Genomic DNA, 13601 nt, shown 5'->3' with positions numbered 1-13601 from the left:
AACCTACCTATAATGCTTCTAGGACACCACAGAATGTTTGCTTGGGTTGGTTGGTTTGGGGTTTTTTTTTTTTAGGGTTTTTTTTTCCTTTTTTTTGTCGGTTTTTCCTTCGTTCCTCCTTCTCCAGTGGCTGCAGTGGCATGAAAAGGTGTGTTGTTCTATTCACAAATATTTACAAGCTCTATTCAGACTGGTAAATTTTTTTTTTTTTTGCCTTTTTCCTCTTTTTTTTTTTTTGTTTTTTTTCTTCTTTTTTTCCCCTTTTTTTTATGATAATAAATAAGTGAAAATATATTGGCTCAAGTAAGAAAACCAAGCTACTGATTTCTAAACAAAACACGCAATCCATAGCTAGATACTGGTGGCACCCTCCAAGGCCAGGGGGGTCGAACAGGTGTGCTGAAACTTCTGGGGGGTTTGGGGGGTTTTAGGTGGGGTTGGGTTTTTTTTTTGTGTGTTTTTTTGGAGTTTTTTTTTTTATTATTCAAACCAGCTTAATATAAAAATGTGCTCCTTTTTTTTTTTCTTTTCTTTTTTTTTTTGTTTTTTTTTTTTGGATATAGATAAAAATATTTAATGCTTCTATTTCATCTGCTCGTGTAGGTTTTACGATATTCCATGTTTTATTCCAATGTGGATGGTACTGAATTCTGATCGCACCAGTTTCCTTCAGGATTTAATCAGATCTGAGAGGCATCCTGCAGACAGCTGGTTGAAAAAAATCCCATGGCAGTTGGTTGGTTTTGTTTTGGTTTTTTTTGCGTGGGGTTTCTTTGTTTCCCCCCCCTTTCCTTTTTCTAAACAGAACAAAGGGATTCGTTGAGTGATCAGAATACAAAGCTTCCTCTCAGCGTCACGGGAGGAGATAAAATAATTCAATCTATGGTCTCTGTTCCATTAAGACTTGGTGCTTTCTTCAGTAACAGTATTTGAAATGTGTTTGACTATCTCTGTCCCGATGTACCAGAGGGACTTTTCTCACTGCAGCATCTCAGAGTCTTTTTCGTGTTCTTTACTCTGGACAGTAAAATTAAGTTCATAAAGGCATTTGGCAAGTGTGGAGGAAGCTTCCATATTACTAATGGCTAGCACTGATAGATGATTTTCATGTCTTTTTAGCAATCTGGAAAAGAATAACCAAAACCCATCATCAGTACCACAGTTTACCAGTTTATCAGTTTACCACAGTTATTTGTAATGCATACACATTTTTCAGTATTGAAACCATCTTGAGAAGCTTTCTGCTGCAAAAGAAACACCTTAAGGACGTTGTGTAAAGCATGAACACACTTAATGTAATTACTTGTCAGCAGCTATTACAGATTGTGAGGGTTCAAAGTCCTGCAGTGCTATGAAGAGGTGTGGGGGGTGAGGGGAAAAAACTGAGAGATTTGCACAGATGAAGTGAACGCATGGATCTCAGGTGAAAGACCTCCCCACTCTGCTATGACCAGTTCCCAAAGCAATTAACACAGGCACTGCCACCGGTCTAGCTGGCAGAGCAAGGAGTTCAGAACGAAATGCTAATGACACAAGAAATCAGGTCAGTACTGAAGCAGCTTTATCACTGTTGATTACTTTGCCAGCAGTTCCTGAGCTTGCTAACTTAAAGAAAAAAAAATAACTGAAGTGTGGATTAGAGCACATTAGGAGATGACTCAGGCAAATGCTGGTCCAGTAACTAAGAAAGCTTCCACCCACAACTACTGACTCTGTTGCTCCCGTAAAGAGGATTCACAGGCATCATCTCTCACAGTCACTGACTGCCGTGACACAAATTGTCAAAGAAATCAGCCAATTCTGGGGACAAAGCACAACACACATGCTTTGCAAATAATCTTCAACCCTGTTCATTTAAAAAACAAGTGTGAATGAGGCAAAGCTTTCAGAGCAGACAGATAGTGAACAGAAGGAGGGTAACTTCTTTACATTTTGTGAGAAAAAACGATTGCTTAAACAGCAAAAGCTACACTCAAGCCATCGTGGCCCCCATGTGTAACAGCTGTATCTAAAGGGGGTATGGTCCAGCACAGAGAATCCCACAAACACCTTAGCAATATGTAACACGCACTTTCTGTGACCTGTGTGCAATACATATTTACATGGGCCTGGCAAAGGAAAATATTGAAGATGCTACCAATGGTAAAGTTAAGGGCAAAACTTGCTCCATGTTTCACTTGGTGGAACTTTTGCAGGTTTTTAACACCAAAAGAGACAAAAGGACTCAAAATTAATCATTAGAAAAGTGCTACAAAAGTACTTAATGAATGAGTACTTCAGAGGTCTAATCTGTCAAAGATTTCTTAACTTTGACAATACTGAAACTAATTCAGATTACAAGGAACCTCTGGAAGTTATGTGGTTCACCTCTGGCTCAAAGCTTCGCAAGCTCCTTAGGTCAACAACAGTGCTCAAAATGATACCCATTTGGGTTTTAAGTATCTAAGAAGACAGCAATTGCACAGCCTCTCTGGGGAGCCTGCTCCCACGTTCCATCAACTTGTGACTTATTTTTGGTACTTATGGTATCTAATTCAAATTTCCCTTCGTGCCAACTCAGCTCATTTCCCCCTCATCCTTTCACCATGCTCTTCAAGAAGAGCTTGTTTCTTTCTCCACTACAACCCCCAATTAGGGACCTGAAGACAGCAGAAGGTTTTCTACAAACACTATCAAGACTCTCTTGTTTAGAACTACAACTAGGAAATTCCTCCCTATTGGCAGCTTTTTGAAGAACAGAAAAAAGTAATAGATTCTTATTAGAAAGCATTAGTGTACTGTGAAGTGGAAACAATGAAAAACAAAATCAAGAAAACACTCATCTTGTCAGTTCTTGGCAAAGACAGAAGCAGTATGCATGGTGATTACTGGCACAGTAAGTAACTGCTACTCGTTCTGAATCAGAAAGAACATTTCCTATTTAATATCGTGAGTCAGTATTTGTCTATTGACTTACTCAAGGATTTTCTGTGAGAGGAAAGCTGACTGAATCAGGATTGGAGGGGAAAGGCAACAGAGAGGCAGCAAATATGGAATGCAACAGTGTGACACTCCACAACTTCAGAAAATGTTCTTACAAGATGATTTGCCTTTGTCAAGGAGAGGGTACTGGCAATGGGCAGTTGCTTACAGAAGAATTTATCTCCAGAGTCATGCAATACTGCCTTCTGAAGGAAAAGGGACAGACTCAAAAAGATAGCAGAGCAAAAGCTTCTTTCATCTGCCTCCAGAAATTTAACCTGTCCAATTTATCAGAACACATTTCAAAAGTGGGGATCACAGATACACAATACAAATACATAAAGAGGTCAGATGATGGTGAGCTTAAACAGCACGTGGGGAACTTAAAACAAGGGTGGGGGAGCTAACAGTGCAGAACTGACAGAGAAACTGTACTGCTCTACCTGCTGTTTGGTACTTAAAAGAACAAAACCAGCATTGCCCAGAGGTATTACAAGAATCATACCATGCTTACCTGCGACCACATTCTGAATATTTACCAATGTTTTTTAATATTAAGGCAGCTGTTAATCGGATGTGTTTAGTTATTGGTCCCTCTTTTTCATCCTACAAAAGTAAACAGGGGAAAATAATATTAAAGGCTCTGTAGTAATACCCAACAATTACTATCTAATGCTTTAAGTCAAACAATACTGACTGTGAAATCTCTGAAGACAAGGTTTCTTGATCCCCTCCTTAATGCCATTAGGGCAGCACTCGGATGATTCACAATGGCCTTCTGTGCTCTGGGAGTAGAGGCTGTACCTCCTGCAACTGGCTGCCTACATTAGTAAAGAAAGAATTAATAAAAATAAGCTTTGCACCACTTTCTAGAAAAAACAACAACTCTGGAAATTGACTTTACAATTTTTAACCTATCTGAACACAGACACAAAGATCCTTTGATACTTGGCATTGATATGTGATTTAACTTTGGTTTCCAGAGAGAGAAACCTTACTGCAAGGCCTTCAGAGTGAGTCATGGACTTTCTTTTATATGAAAAGAACCCACTTCCCTTGGCTAAGTACTGCTCATCACCCATGACATTTGTGATGGGAAAGTAATATATTGTACTAATGACACAGCCATTTTCAGAAGTATGCCTATTTAAAGGAACATTTTATCAGACAGACTTTAACATGAACTGTGATAACAGCTGCCCAAATATCATCTAAGATTTGGCCAGAGAACGTACATAAAATACAGCTGTTCAAAAGTCTACACTTGATTATTAGATACTAAGACAATATAAAACACATTAACTGTGGTTAGTGAGGAGCAATATAAAGTAACATGATTTGAGTCATGATCTAAGACATAAAACACGTAATTGTTAAATCAGATTAAACATTTGTAAAGCCAATTATCAGTTACTGGAGCTTACAGATGGAGACTGATGTAGCAGGGTACTTTGTAAACCTGGTATAAATAACAAACATAGGGGAAGCAAATTCTCCATTTTCAGTATAAACACTGAAGTCAAAGCTCTAGCTCATGTAAAACTTTGAAACAATTCACACAGTTCAGAGTTTAGAATGCATGAATCTGCCACTTCACTTAAGACTCATAATGAATGTTTTGCAGTATCAGCAGTGAAAAACATCCCCATGCTTCACTCTATGAAACAATACTACTATGAAGTCTGTCACTACCCTAGCAGAACCCAATTAGAAGTGCCAGTGTTCACTTCCAAAAGTAGCATAAATGAAATGTAAATGTTTTGGTTTTTTAAATGAAACTTAGCCTGTAAGAGTATTATTTATCTTTCACTGTAAATGAGTATTTGAAGAATTAGACTTTGAATTCTCTGCTCAGACAGACATTCTTCATAATCTGGAACTCTAGCAACAAGGAAATCTACTTAAAAATTAGAGAAAGGGTTCATACAAGTGGTTTTAAACCACAGAAGAGAAAATGAAGCAGCAGCAACAGGCAGACTCCACCCACAGTCTCAGGCTGCGCAAGGGGAGGTTTAGGCTGGGTGTTAGGAAGAAGTTCTATACAGAAAGAGTGATTGCCCATTGGAATGGGCTGCCTGGGGAGGTGGTGGAGTCACCATCATTGGAGGTGTTCAGGAGGAGACTTGATGGGGTGCTTGGTGCCATGGGTTAGTTGTTTAGGTGGGTTGGATTGGTTGATGGGTTGGACGCAATGATCTTGAAGGTCTCTTCCAACCTGGTTTATTCTATGTAATTCTAATTCTAAAAGCTTAGGTCATAATGACACTGTCATCTTCCCCCAGAATGAGGCTAAGAGCTCAATAACCCTTATGGAGTGAAGGGAGAAAGGCAGGGGCTGAATTAAGAAACTGTTAGGCAAGGATATATGCTTATTGAGCAACAGTAAGGAAATTAACACCTTTGGTTTTAATTTCTGGAACATTTTTTTTCCACCAGTGAAGGCTGTTTCAAGTATCTCTCTTGAACAGCTATCATACTCTATTTTACAAAGTTGAAGCACCATTGCTTTGATTCTACAATTACAGAAGAAGGGACAACTCCAATAAATTACAAACATATTAGAGAAGGCTGTTTGGGGGGGTGGGGAGGGGAAGGCTGATAAAATGCTACTGATCCATCACATGGACTGAGAGTGCATAAGGGCAAGTAACTTCCTTAGAAAATATCTAGATTTCCTGAATTTCTTGACATATTATCAATTTAACTTCAAACTGTACCATTCATCTTGCAATTTAAAGTTATCTCCTGACCCACTCTCACGGTGCATGAACAATATTTTTGGTAGCTCATGCTACCACCTTTGCTTCAGTGGCGACAAGGAACAAAAACCCGTAATTAATGTGAATCCAAATGCACAAATCTACAGTTAACACACAGTTAATTGCTAGTGCTACCTGACCTTCTAGGATGTAATATTCAGCTCTCTCTGAAAACCAGAAGAGGAAGAGTTAAAATAGTACAACTCCAGAACTAAAGAAACACAGAATTAAGGTATAACAACCAACCCTGTAATGCAGCTTAACTCTGCCTACCTGGTTCTAGCAAGACCCACGAGAGGTTTGGGTTTTTTTTTCCAAGTGTGTATGATGTTATGATGGACAGAAATGGTGATTAGGAGAATGGGCCCTTGTTTGTTACACCATGTTCCACAGATTTTACTTCCTGTGCCAGTAACGCTCCCCCTGGCTGCACTCTCTTGAGACAGGTGTAGTTTTACTAAGTAGTGAGGGGGTTTAGTGGAGAAAATTGGCCCAATTAATTTCTGAAAGCTGCTGGCTTGCACATGCTTTATCTCAGCAGTTTTCCAAGTTGTTTCGGCTCCATACAAGAGTTTAGTGTCGGGGACTATCAATGGCGTGCTGATATATCTGACAAATCTCTAGGACTCAGCAAAAAGTAAATTAAGCCAAAACCTTTTACTGAAGATCTCAGACATGACCATGTAAGCCAACTTGAGGCAATCTGATAGAGTGAGCTCAGGGTTTCATCTGACAAGTCACTGATTTTGGAAAGTAAATCACCAAGTCTTGTCTCTCTCGTGTAGCAAGATGCTTTTTTCAGCGGTGCTAACGTAACTCTTAGGTAGCACTGTTAAGATTATGTGGGTTACACAGCACATAAAATATTCCTGTTTGTTGATTTCTTCTTTGCCAGCATAGGATTAATGGAGCCATGAGGGGGAAAAGTAATGGACAGGGATCTCTGTAATTTCATAAAACAGCTAAATATAACAATTGTCGTGAGTGCTGACAGAGAAAGATCTTATCCCTTCCTTTTGTTCCAGCCTACCTCCTGTGTTCATCTGACTGCAAGGCAAGTATTCCCCTCACCTGGCAAATCTGCTCTTTTTGACTGATCAAGTTATTTTAAAAGCAGAATTGATTTAGCATGCTATCAGACAAAAACTAAAGCTAGTTGCTCTCTCTGACTGTAAGCACAGCACAGCCATGAGAAGGAAAAAGGGATGGCAGAGCATGCCAAAATATTCAACTTTGGGTAGTAAAATGCTCTTGTTTCAACTTCTATTCTACAATCACATCCTTAGTATATTGTGATGTCACACTCTCAATACTGCAGACAGTTAATTATACATAGAAACTCCTACTTTTTGAATCTGACCTAATTAGGGAATTCTGCCTCAGAAGAAAGGATGAGTGTTTTTTCTAGTATGAGTTCTCCTGCCAATGTGAAGGAAGCCTGTGAGGACACAGAGCTACTGGATCTATTTATGTGATGGAACATTTTTGAAAAGGCAGAGCTGGGATTCACATCACCCAAGTTGATATCAGCCCTATGCTTCCCAATTACCAAGTATTTAAGAGTACATTACCATCAGTCTTCTTTTTGTGGTTTTCAGAGGTCTGAATGTTGTTCAGTGTAACGAAACAAGGCACCATAAAGCAATCTTATGTCTGTGTTAAGAAGTTTGTTTATACTTTAAAGAAGTACACTGCCTCCAGCAGCTTGGAGGCAATTTGACTACCCACAGAACAGACTGCAAAAATCTGCCTGGGACCATGCAATTATACCTCAGCTTCCAACAAAGATTCCAGTTAGTTACTAACAAAGACCTAGTCTTAATACACTTACAAGTAACTGAACCCTAAATAACTCCACTATTACCATAACCATCACCACAACCCCACAGCAGTGGGGCTGCACTCTCCAATATTCATTCCAGATGTTTGCAATCATTTTGGAAAAGAAGAGAACCACCACAAGGTTGCAGCCCAAAATTGGAAGGCTCAGAGGAGTTGGGATTGTATCTTATCTTATTTGCTCGTTTAAAGGAAGGTTTATACGAGAATCCCTGGAACAAATCAGTCCAAACTTAGTCCACAAATCTGGAAGGAATACAGCAAGTTACAAGCTGTATGAAAGAGGTGAACTGCACACAACAATTTTCCAGTTGGATTACAAGGTCCTGTTATAATGTATGATACACTGTCCAGTTTGGAAAAAGCCAGGAGCATATGCTGACAACAATGTTCATCAGAGAGTACTGACCCATGTACCTTGAAGAGTTACCTTTTCTAAACAGTAACTGTGCAGAGTTTCACCTAATAAAACAAATTATAAATGCATACATTCTTCCAGTAATTTCTAATTCTCTTATTTTCTGGGAGAAGAGACCAACCCCCTCCTGGCTACAACCTCCCTTCAGGTAGCTGTAGACAGCAATAAGGTCTCCTCTGAGCTTCCTCTTCTCCAGGCTAAACAATCCCAGCTCCCTCAGCCTCTCCTCATAGGGCTTGTGCTCAAAGCCTCTCTCTGTGGTGACAGGTTGCACTTGATGATCTTTGAGGTCTCTTGCAACCTTGGTGATTCTGTGAAACTCTGTGAAACTCTACTGCCAATGAGGATGAAGACTCTTACTTATTGGAAGGCTTCTGATTTCCTGCTTGTCCTTGTTCATCTTGCTTTAATCCCGCAAGCAAAGCATCTCTGGAACAGTGCTTATCCTGCTTGGGGGAAAAGAGAAACACAGTGAGAAAGGGGCATGAAAACTTACTTAAAAAAAAAAAGAGTAGCATTTTCATGGTAACACAAGAAAGAAAATCTGCACCTGTAAATGGGTAATGAAGGAAAACCTCTGCCGCTGGAAAGGTTCACATCCCTCCCATAAGCACTGCCCTGGGTAGACATCTTTTCCTCCATGTTCAGTTGCTGCGTGATAGAAGACCTGTGATGGTGTCTGAAACCACCTACAAAAAGAAGAGGAGGAAAATGTAGGTGGTTTTCTTCTGGGTAATGGTAAAGCACAAACAGCACAAACACAACCTCACCCTGGTTAGACATTTTTGTTTTCTGGAATGAGAGATGGAGTGGTAAAGGAAAAATCATCACATTTTAAGGACCAAAAAACCCCATATCTATGCATTACCAGTGAGCCACCAAGAAATGGCAGTGTGATTTTTGCCAAATCTGAAATGTCTCTGTTTTCCTACTTATAACTCACTGAAAAAATAACACATGGTTAATTCCAACAGTTCCACTTTCTGCAATACAAGCAAAATATAAACTATAAACAGCTAAAGAAGTTGTGCTTCCTGCATTCCTTTTCCTTCCTTACTGGCAGCCATACTCAGGTGTTATTTGTATGCTTGTCAAAACTGACAGAAAAAGCACTCAGCCTAAAATGGGTGCTCTTCAGCACCTGAATTCCAAAGATAGGGAAAATGGCCAGGTACACAAAAGTTGAAAAATGTCATTTATGAGGCACTTGTTAACAACTTCAATCTCAATTTTAAATTCACAGAATCACAGAGTAGTTTGGACTGGAAGGGACCTCTAAGGATCATCTAGTCCAACTTCTTTGAAATGATCAGGGACATTTTCGACTGTATCAGGTTGCTCAGAGCCCTGTCCAACCTGACCTTGAATGTCCCCAGGGGTGGGGCACCTACCACTTCTCTGGGCCAAGTGTTCCACTGTTTCACCACATGAAAGTGACTTTCCAAACCCTCACACTCATTTTGCCTGCTGTCTACCCCAAAGCTCAGGACATCAGGTATTTCATCAAATTAAGTGCCTCTGCATGTTTCTGTATGTTATATCTAGTGAAGCACCTGTGACATGTCCTACAGTGAGTTCAGCCTGATAAGGGCTTTCTTCCATTTCAGAGTGGTAAAAAAGCTACAACTCACTGTGAATGCCACCTCAAAATACCAATGAATCTGTACTTTCAAATTGTCACCTAGATAAAAGATGTAAAATTGTAACTTATACCAGATGGGAATGGAGAATCACTGTATTTCAAAAATACAAAGCTAAAATAGTGACTGACTCAAAGCACTGGGGCTTTGTTAGTCTAGGTACACCTTAAAATGTATCCCAAGTGCTACAAATTACACTCCTCACTTTGAGAAAAAATGAGCAAAGTAAAGAAAAGACTTAGCTGCTCACAATTCATTTCAGTCCAGCTAACCCAGCTCATCAACACCCACTCAAGGCTTGGACATCTAGGATCTAGGAACCTAGCCACTGTCATTTGGGAAGTCATTACCACCAGCTGTCTTTATGCACTGCATCAGGAGAAGTGTGGCTAGCAGGTCGAGGGAGGTGATCCTCCCCCTCTACTCAGCCCTGGTGAGACCCCACCTGGAGTACTGTGTCCAGTTCTGGAGCCCCTATTACAAGAGGGATGTGGAGGTGCTGGAACGTGTCCAGAGAAGGGCCACGAGGATGATCAGAGGGCTGGAGCACCTCTCCTATGAGGACAGACTGAAGGAGTTGGGGCTGTACAGTCTGCAGAAGAGAAGGCTCCCAGGTGACCTAATTGTCGCCTTCCAGTATCTGAAGGGGGCCTACAGGAAGGCTGGGGAAGGACTTCTCAGGATATCAGGTAGTGATAGGACTAGGGGGAATGGAATGAAGCTGGAGGTGGGGAGATTCAGGCTAGATGTGAGGAGGAGGTTCTTCACCATGAGAGTGGTGAAACCCTGGAATGGGTTGTCCAGGGAGGTGGTCGAGGCCCCGTCCCTGGGGGTGTTTAAGAGCAGGCTGGATGAGGCTCTGTCCAGCCTGATCTAGTGTGGGGTGTCCCTGCCCATGGCAGGGGGGTTGGAACTAGATGATCCTTGTGGTCCCTTCCAACCCTGAATGAAACTATGAAACTATGAAACTATGAAACTTGCTGGACTGATGCCCCTGGCATCGCAGTCTTACTGAACAGGCACATGCACTCACCTTTGCCACTCTGGTTCATATGCTAGCATTTTAGTTTCAGTTTACAAGAAAAGTATTTACATTAAGATGTTTCACTCTGAACTCACTGGGCTGAACACTGTCAAGAGGCAAACAACTTCCCATCAGAGACTTACAGCAAGCAGCCAAGGATGAAGCAACATCTTAAACCTACAGAAGTCATTTATGGACATGTTCAAGCCAGAACTCACAGTATATGAACAGCAGATGCTTTGATCCAGCCACCTCCTTCTATATCCTGCTACTCACTTCAATACTGTTCATTATGTAAACGTATCTGCAATCGATACATGGGTCCAGCACAAAGATTGCTATCTGAATCCCATAAAGGTGTCAAGGAGATCATTTCACCCAGAGACAGGGCTCAGTTAAAAAATTAATCCCACTGCAATAATCACCGGTAATATAGCAATTACCTTCTGTGCAGGCCATAAATACTACTCTCTTAAAAAGCATTCATCTTTTCCATGCCATTCAGATCTTCCTGAAGGGAAGCTGAGAATGCCAAATACCTTCCTCTGGCTGTTTGTCCACACAGCCCACAGTACAAAATTAAATTAAAATGGTTTACATCTACATTGGCTCAAACATGAGAACTGATGTTTCAGAGGACAGAGGCCTTTCCATAATAAAGGGGAAGTCAATACATAAGCCTAAGCTCAGCACAAACCTATTTATGAGTAATTCCTGGAATGGATGAAACAAATTTAATAGCATAAGTGAAACCCAAAATTTAGCTTAAAACATTTTACTCAACATAGCAAGGCTTTAAGAAAAATAAAGCTATGTCAGCTATGTTGCTTCATTTACTGTGTAATATATTCAGTGTCTTTAGAATCACAGAGTCGTTTACATTGCAAAAGACTTTTAAGACGATCAAGTCCGACTCCTAAGGCAGCACTGCCAAGTCCACCACTAAACCTACCCCTCAGTGCCACAACTATGCACCTTTGAAATGATTTGAGGGACAATGACTCAACCACTTCCCTGGACAACCTGTTCCAATGCTTCAGAACAGTTTTGGTGAAGAAATTTACTACCAATTGGCAAGAAGAAAGAACTAAACATAATAATAAACAACAACATTAAGCACTGAGGATATGGTCAGTTGAGTCTAGACTCTTGTCTCCCACTTAATTTCTCCATCATTCTGTTCATCTGCTGAACAGAACATTCAACTAATAGCTGACTGACAGGTACTGGAGATTCAATAGTGTTTCTCTTTATTTTTTAAATACAAAGCAATTCAAGAGCAGACATCTCCTGCCTAGCTGTGAAACAAAATAGCAGCTTTTATAATAAGCTGAATACAATTAGCAGTACTTGCAGACAGCTGACTTCAAAGAAAAACACCTACTTTCTGTTACATCCTCAATGCAAAGTAGCATGCTGAATCACACCTTTTAGAGTTTTACTTCCACTTCAGATACTCAACCTGAATAAATCTCTGAAAGGCCAATCATGACAAGTACTTGCATAATTCGACCTGATCTGGTTGTGGTCTTCAGACACTGCTAAATTGGTTGCATTTTATTTCAAAACGTTGGCACAATGCTCTAAAAAACAAAGCAGCAGAACCTACACCCATGCCACTGAAATGTTGCAGCAGCCAATTTAGCAGGTAGGGAAAGAACATGCTATTTATTTGTGTTTCTTCTGACCCTCAGTAACATGGTTTTGAAGGCCTTCAAACTTGCTGGAATTTTATCTTAAGCCGAAGAAAAGACTGATAGTGTAAGGTAATCATAACTGGATTGGTCCGCCTCCTGCCCCAAAACTTGCCTGCATATATTCATGCCCTAGTTCACATGTGACATCAGCTTATTCCAGTTAGGTGTCACCTCACAGAATCACAGAATTATTGAGGCTAGAACAAACCTCTGAGATTATCAAGTCCAACCTATGACCTATCACCACGCTGACCAGACCAGTGCCACATCCAGTCTTTCCTTAAACACCTCCAGGGACAGCGACTCCACCACCTCCCTGGGCAGTCTGTTCCAGTGTCCAAACTCTACACAACTCATCCTATGTAATTTTAGGCACAGAAGAAAGCTGGTGACTACCCATACTTTAAAATGGTAGGTCTTTATATCAACTTCAGAGTTAGTATAATTTGACAAGGCTTCTGCTAAGAATCCACTTTGTTATAACCCACTCTTGTACCAAACAGAGGCACTTAAGCATCTGTTGTGCAGCCAGTAGAGTATGGCCTTAGCAAAAAAAGTTAAATGTAAGTAAAGCCTTGCATGTGTTTTTTTACATAGAGAGTTGCCACCCATGAGGGAGACAAAAATCACTGTTCAGGTGAAAACAGGGTAGTGATTTAAAAAGTGCCAGATCTCCACAGTACCAGTCAGAGGCTTATCTAAAAACCTGTATGTCTTGCACTGACTTACTGACCTCTGAATTATTTGTAAGGAACACAAGAAACAGAAATTACAGCTTGAGGGGTCTACAGATTAACTGTCCTTCAGTATTCCCCTACCTCTGTTCAAACTCTTGATTTTCAACATGGGTTTCAAACAGTCAAACTTCTCCATCATTTAATCCCCCCTTTCTGAACGTCTACGTGCCAGCTTTGTGCCCAGTCAGCTTGTCTTTATGCTCCCTTTGTCTTGTCCTACAATGATGAAGTGTCTCACTCTTTCTCTTGTCTATCCTGTAGGTCACACAATTTTTCTCACCATTTTCAAAGCTCCATTTGCTTCACTGGTCTGTACCCTTCACTGAAAACTGAGTATATTCACAAACTTATGTTACTTTAAAGATCAGTGTCAAGTTATGCATACTGATAACAATAGTAGTGTTGTAAGTAGTTGTAAGCCTACATTCAGAAGGCTGCTAGCTCACTCTTCTCTCTTTTTAAGGATAAAACCAATCAAAAAAGTCTAATCATTGCTGTCTAGTAGTCTAAAGTTCCTTTTTGTTTC

The 13601-nt window shown here is 40.4% G+C and overlaps 1 protein-coding gene across 3 annotated transcripts in view; it reads right to left on the bottom strand.

The window, feature by feature from the left end:
• The window catches only part of ARID2 (AT-rich interaction domain 2), a 111390-nt gene that overhangs the window by 1781 nt on the left and 96008 nt on the right, over nt 1–13601 (bottom strand). For 2 of the 3 annotated variants that reach the window (XM_068170308.1, XM_068170315.1), the window contains 5 exons: nt 8528–8666; nt 8338–8423; nt 3659–3782; nt 3476–3567; nt 1–1123 (listed from right to left, as the gene is read on the bottom strand). The exon at nt 1–1123 is cut by the window's left edge and continues 1781 nt beyond it. In XM_068170308.1, coding sequence (XP_068026409.1) covers nt 979–1123; nt 3476–3567; nt 3659–3782; nt 8338–8423; nt 8528–8666 — 586 coding nt within the window. In that variant the 3' untranslated portion in view covers nt 1–978. The remainder of the gene's footprint in view (nt 1124–3475; nt 3568–3658; nt 3783–8337; nt 8424–8527; nt 8667–13601) is intronic. The other variant, XR_010992140.1, reaches the window with a different exon arrangement.

Source organism: Melanerpes formicivorus, unplaced genomic scaffold (assembly GCF_026170545.1).
Source record: "Melanerpes formicivorus ecotype bairdi unplaced genomic scaffold, bMelFor1.0.p_v2 SCAF_3, whole genome shotgun sequence".
Lineage (NCBI taxonomy): Eukaryota > Metazoa > Chordata > Aves > Piciformes > Picidae > Melanerpes > Melanerpes formicivorus.
Note: the sequence above shows the minus strand (reverse complement) of the source record. Positions and strands in the feature narration are given on the sequence as shown.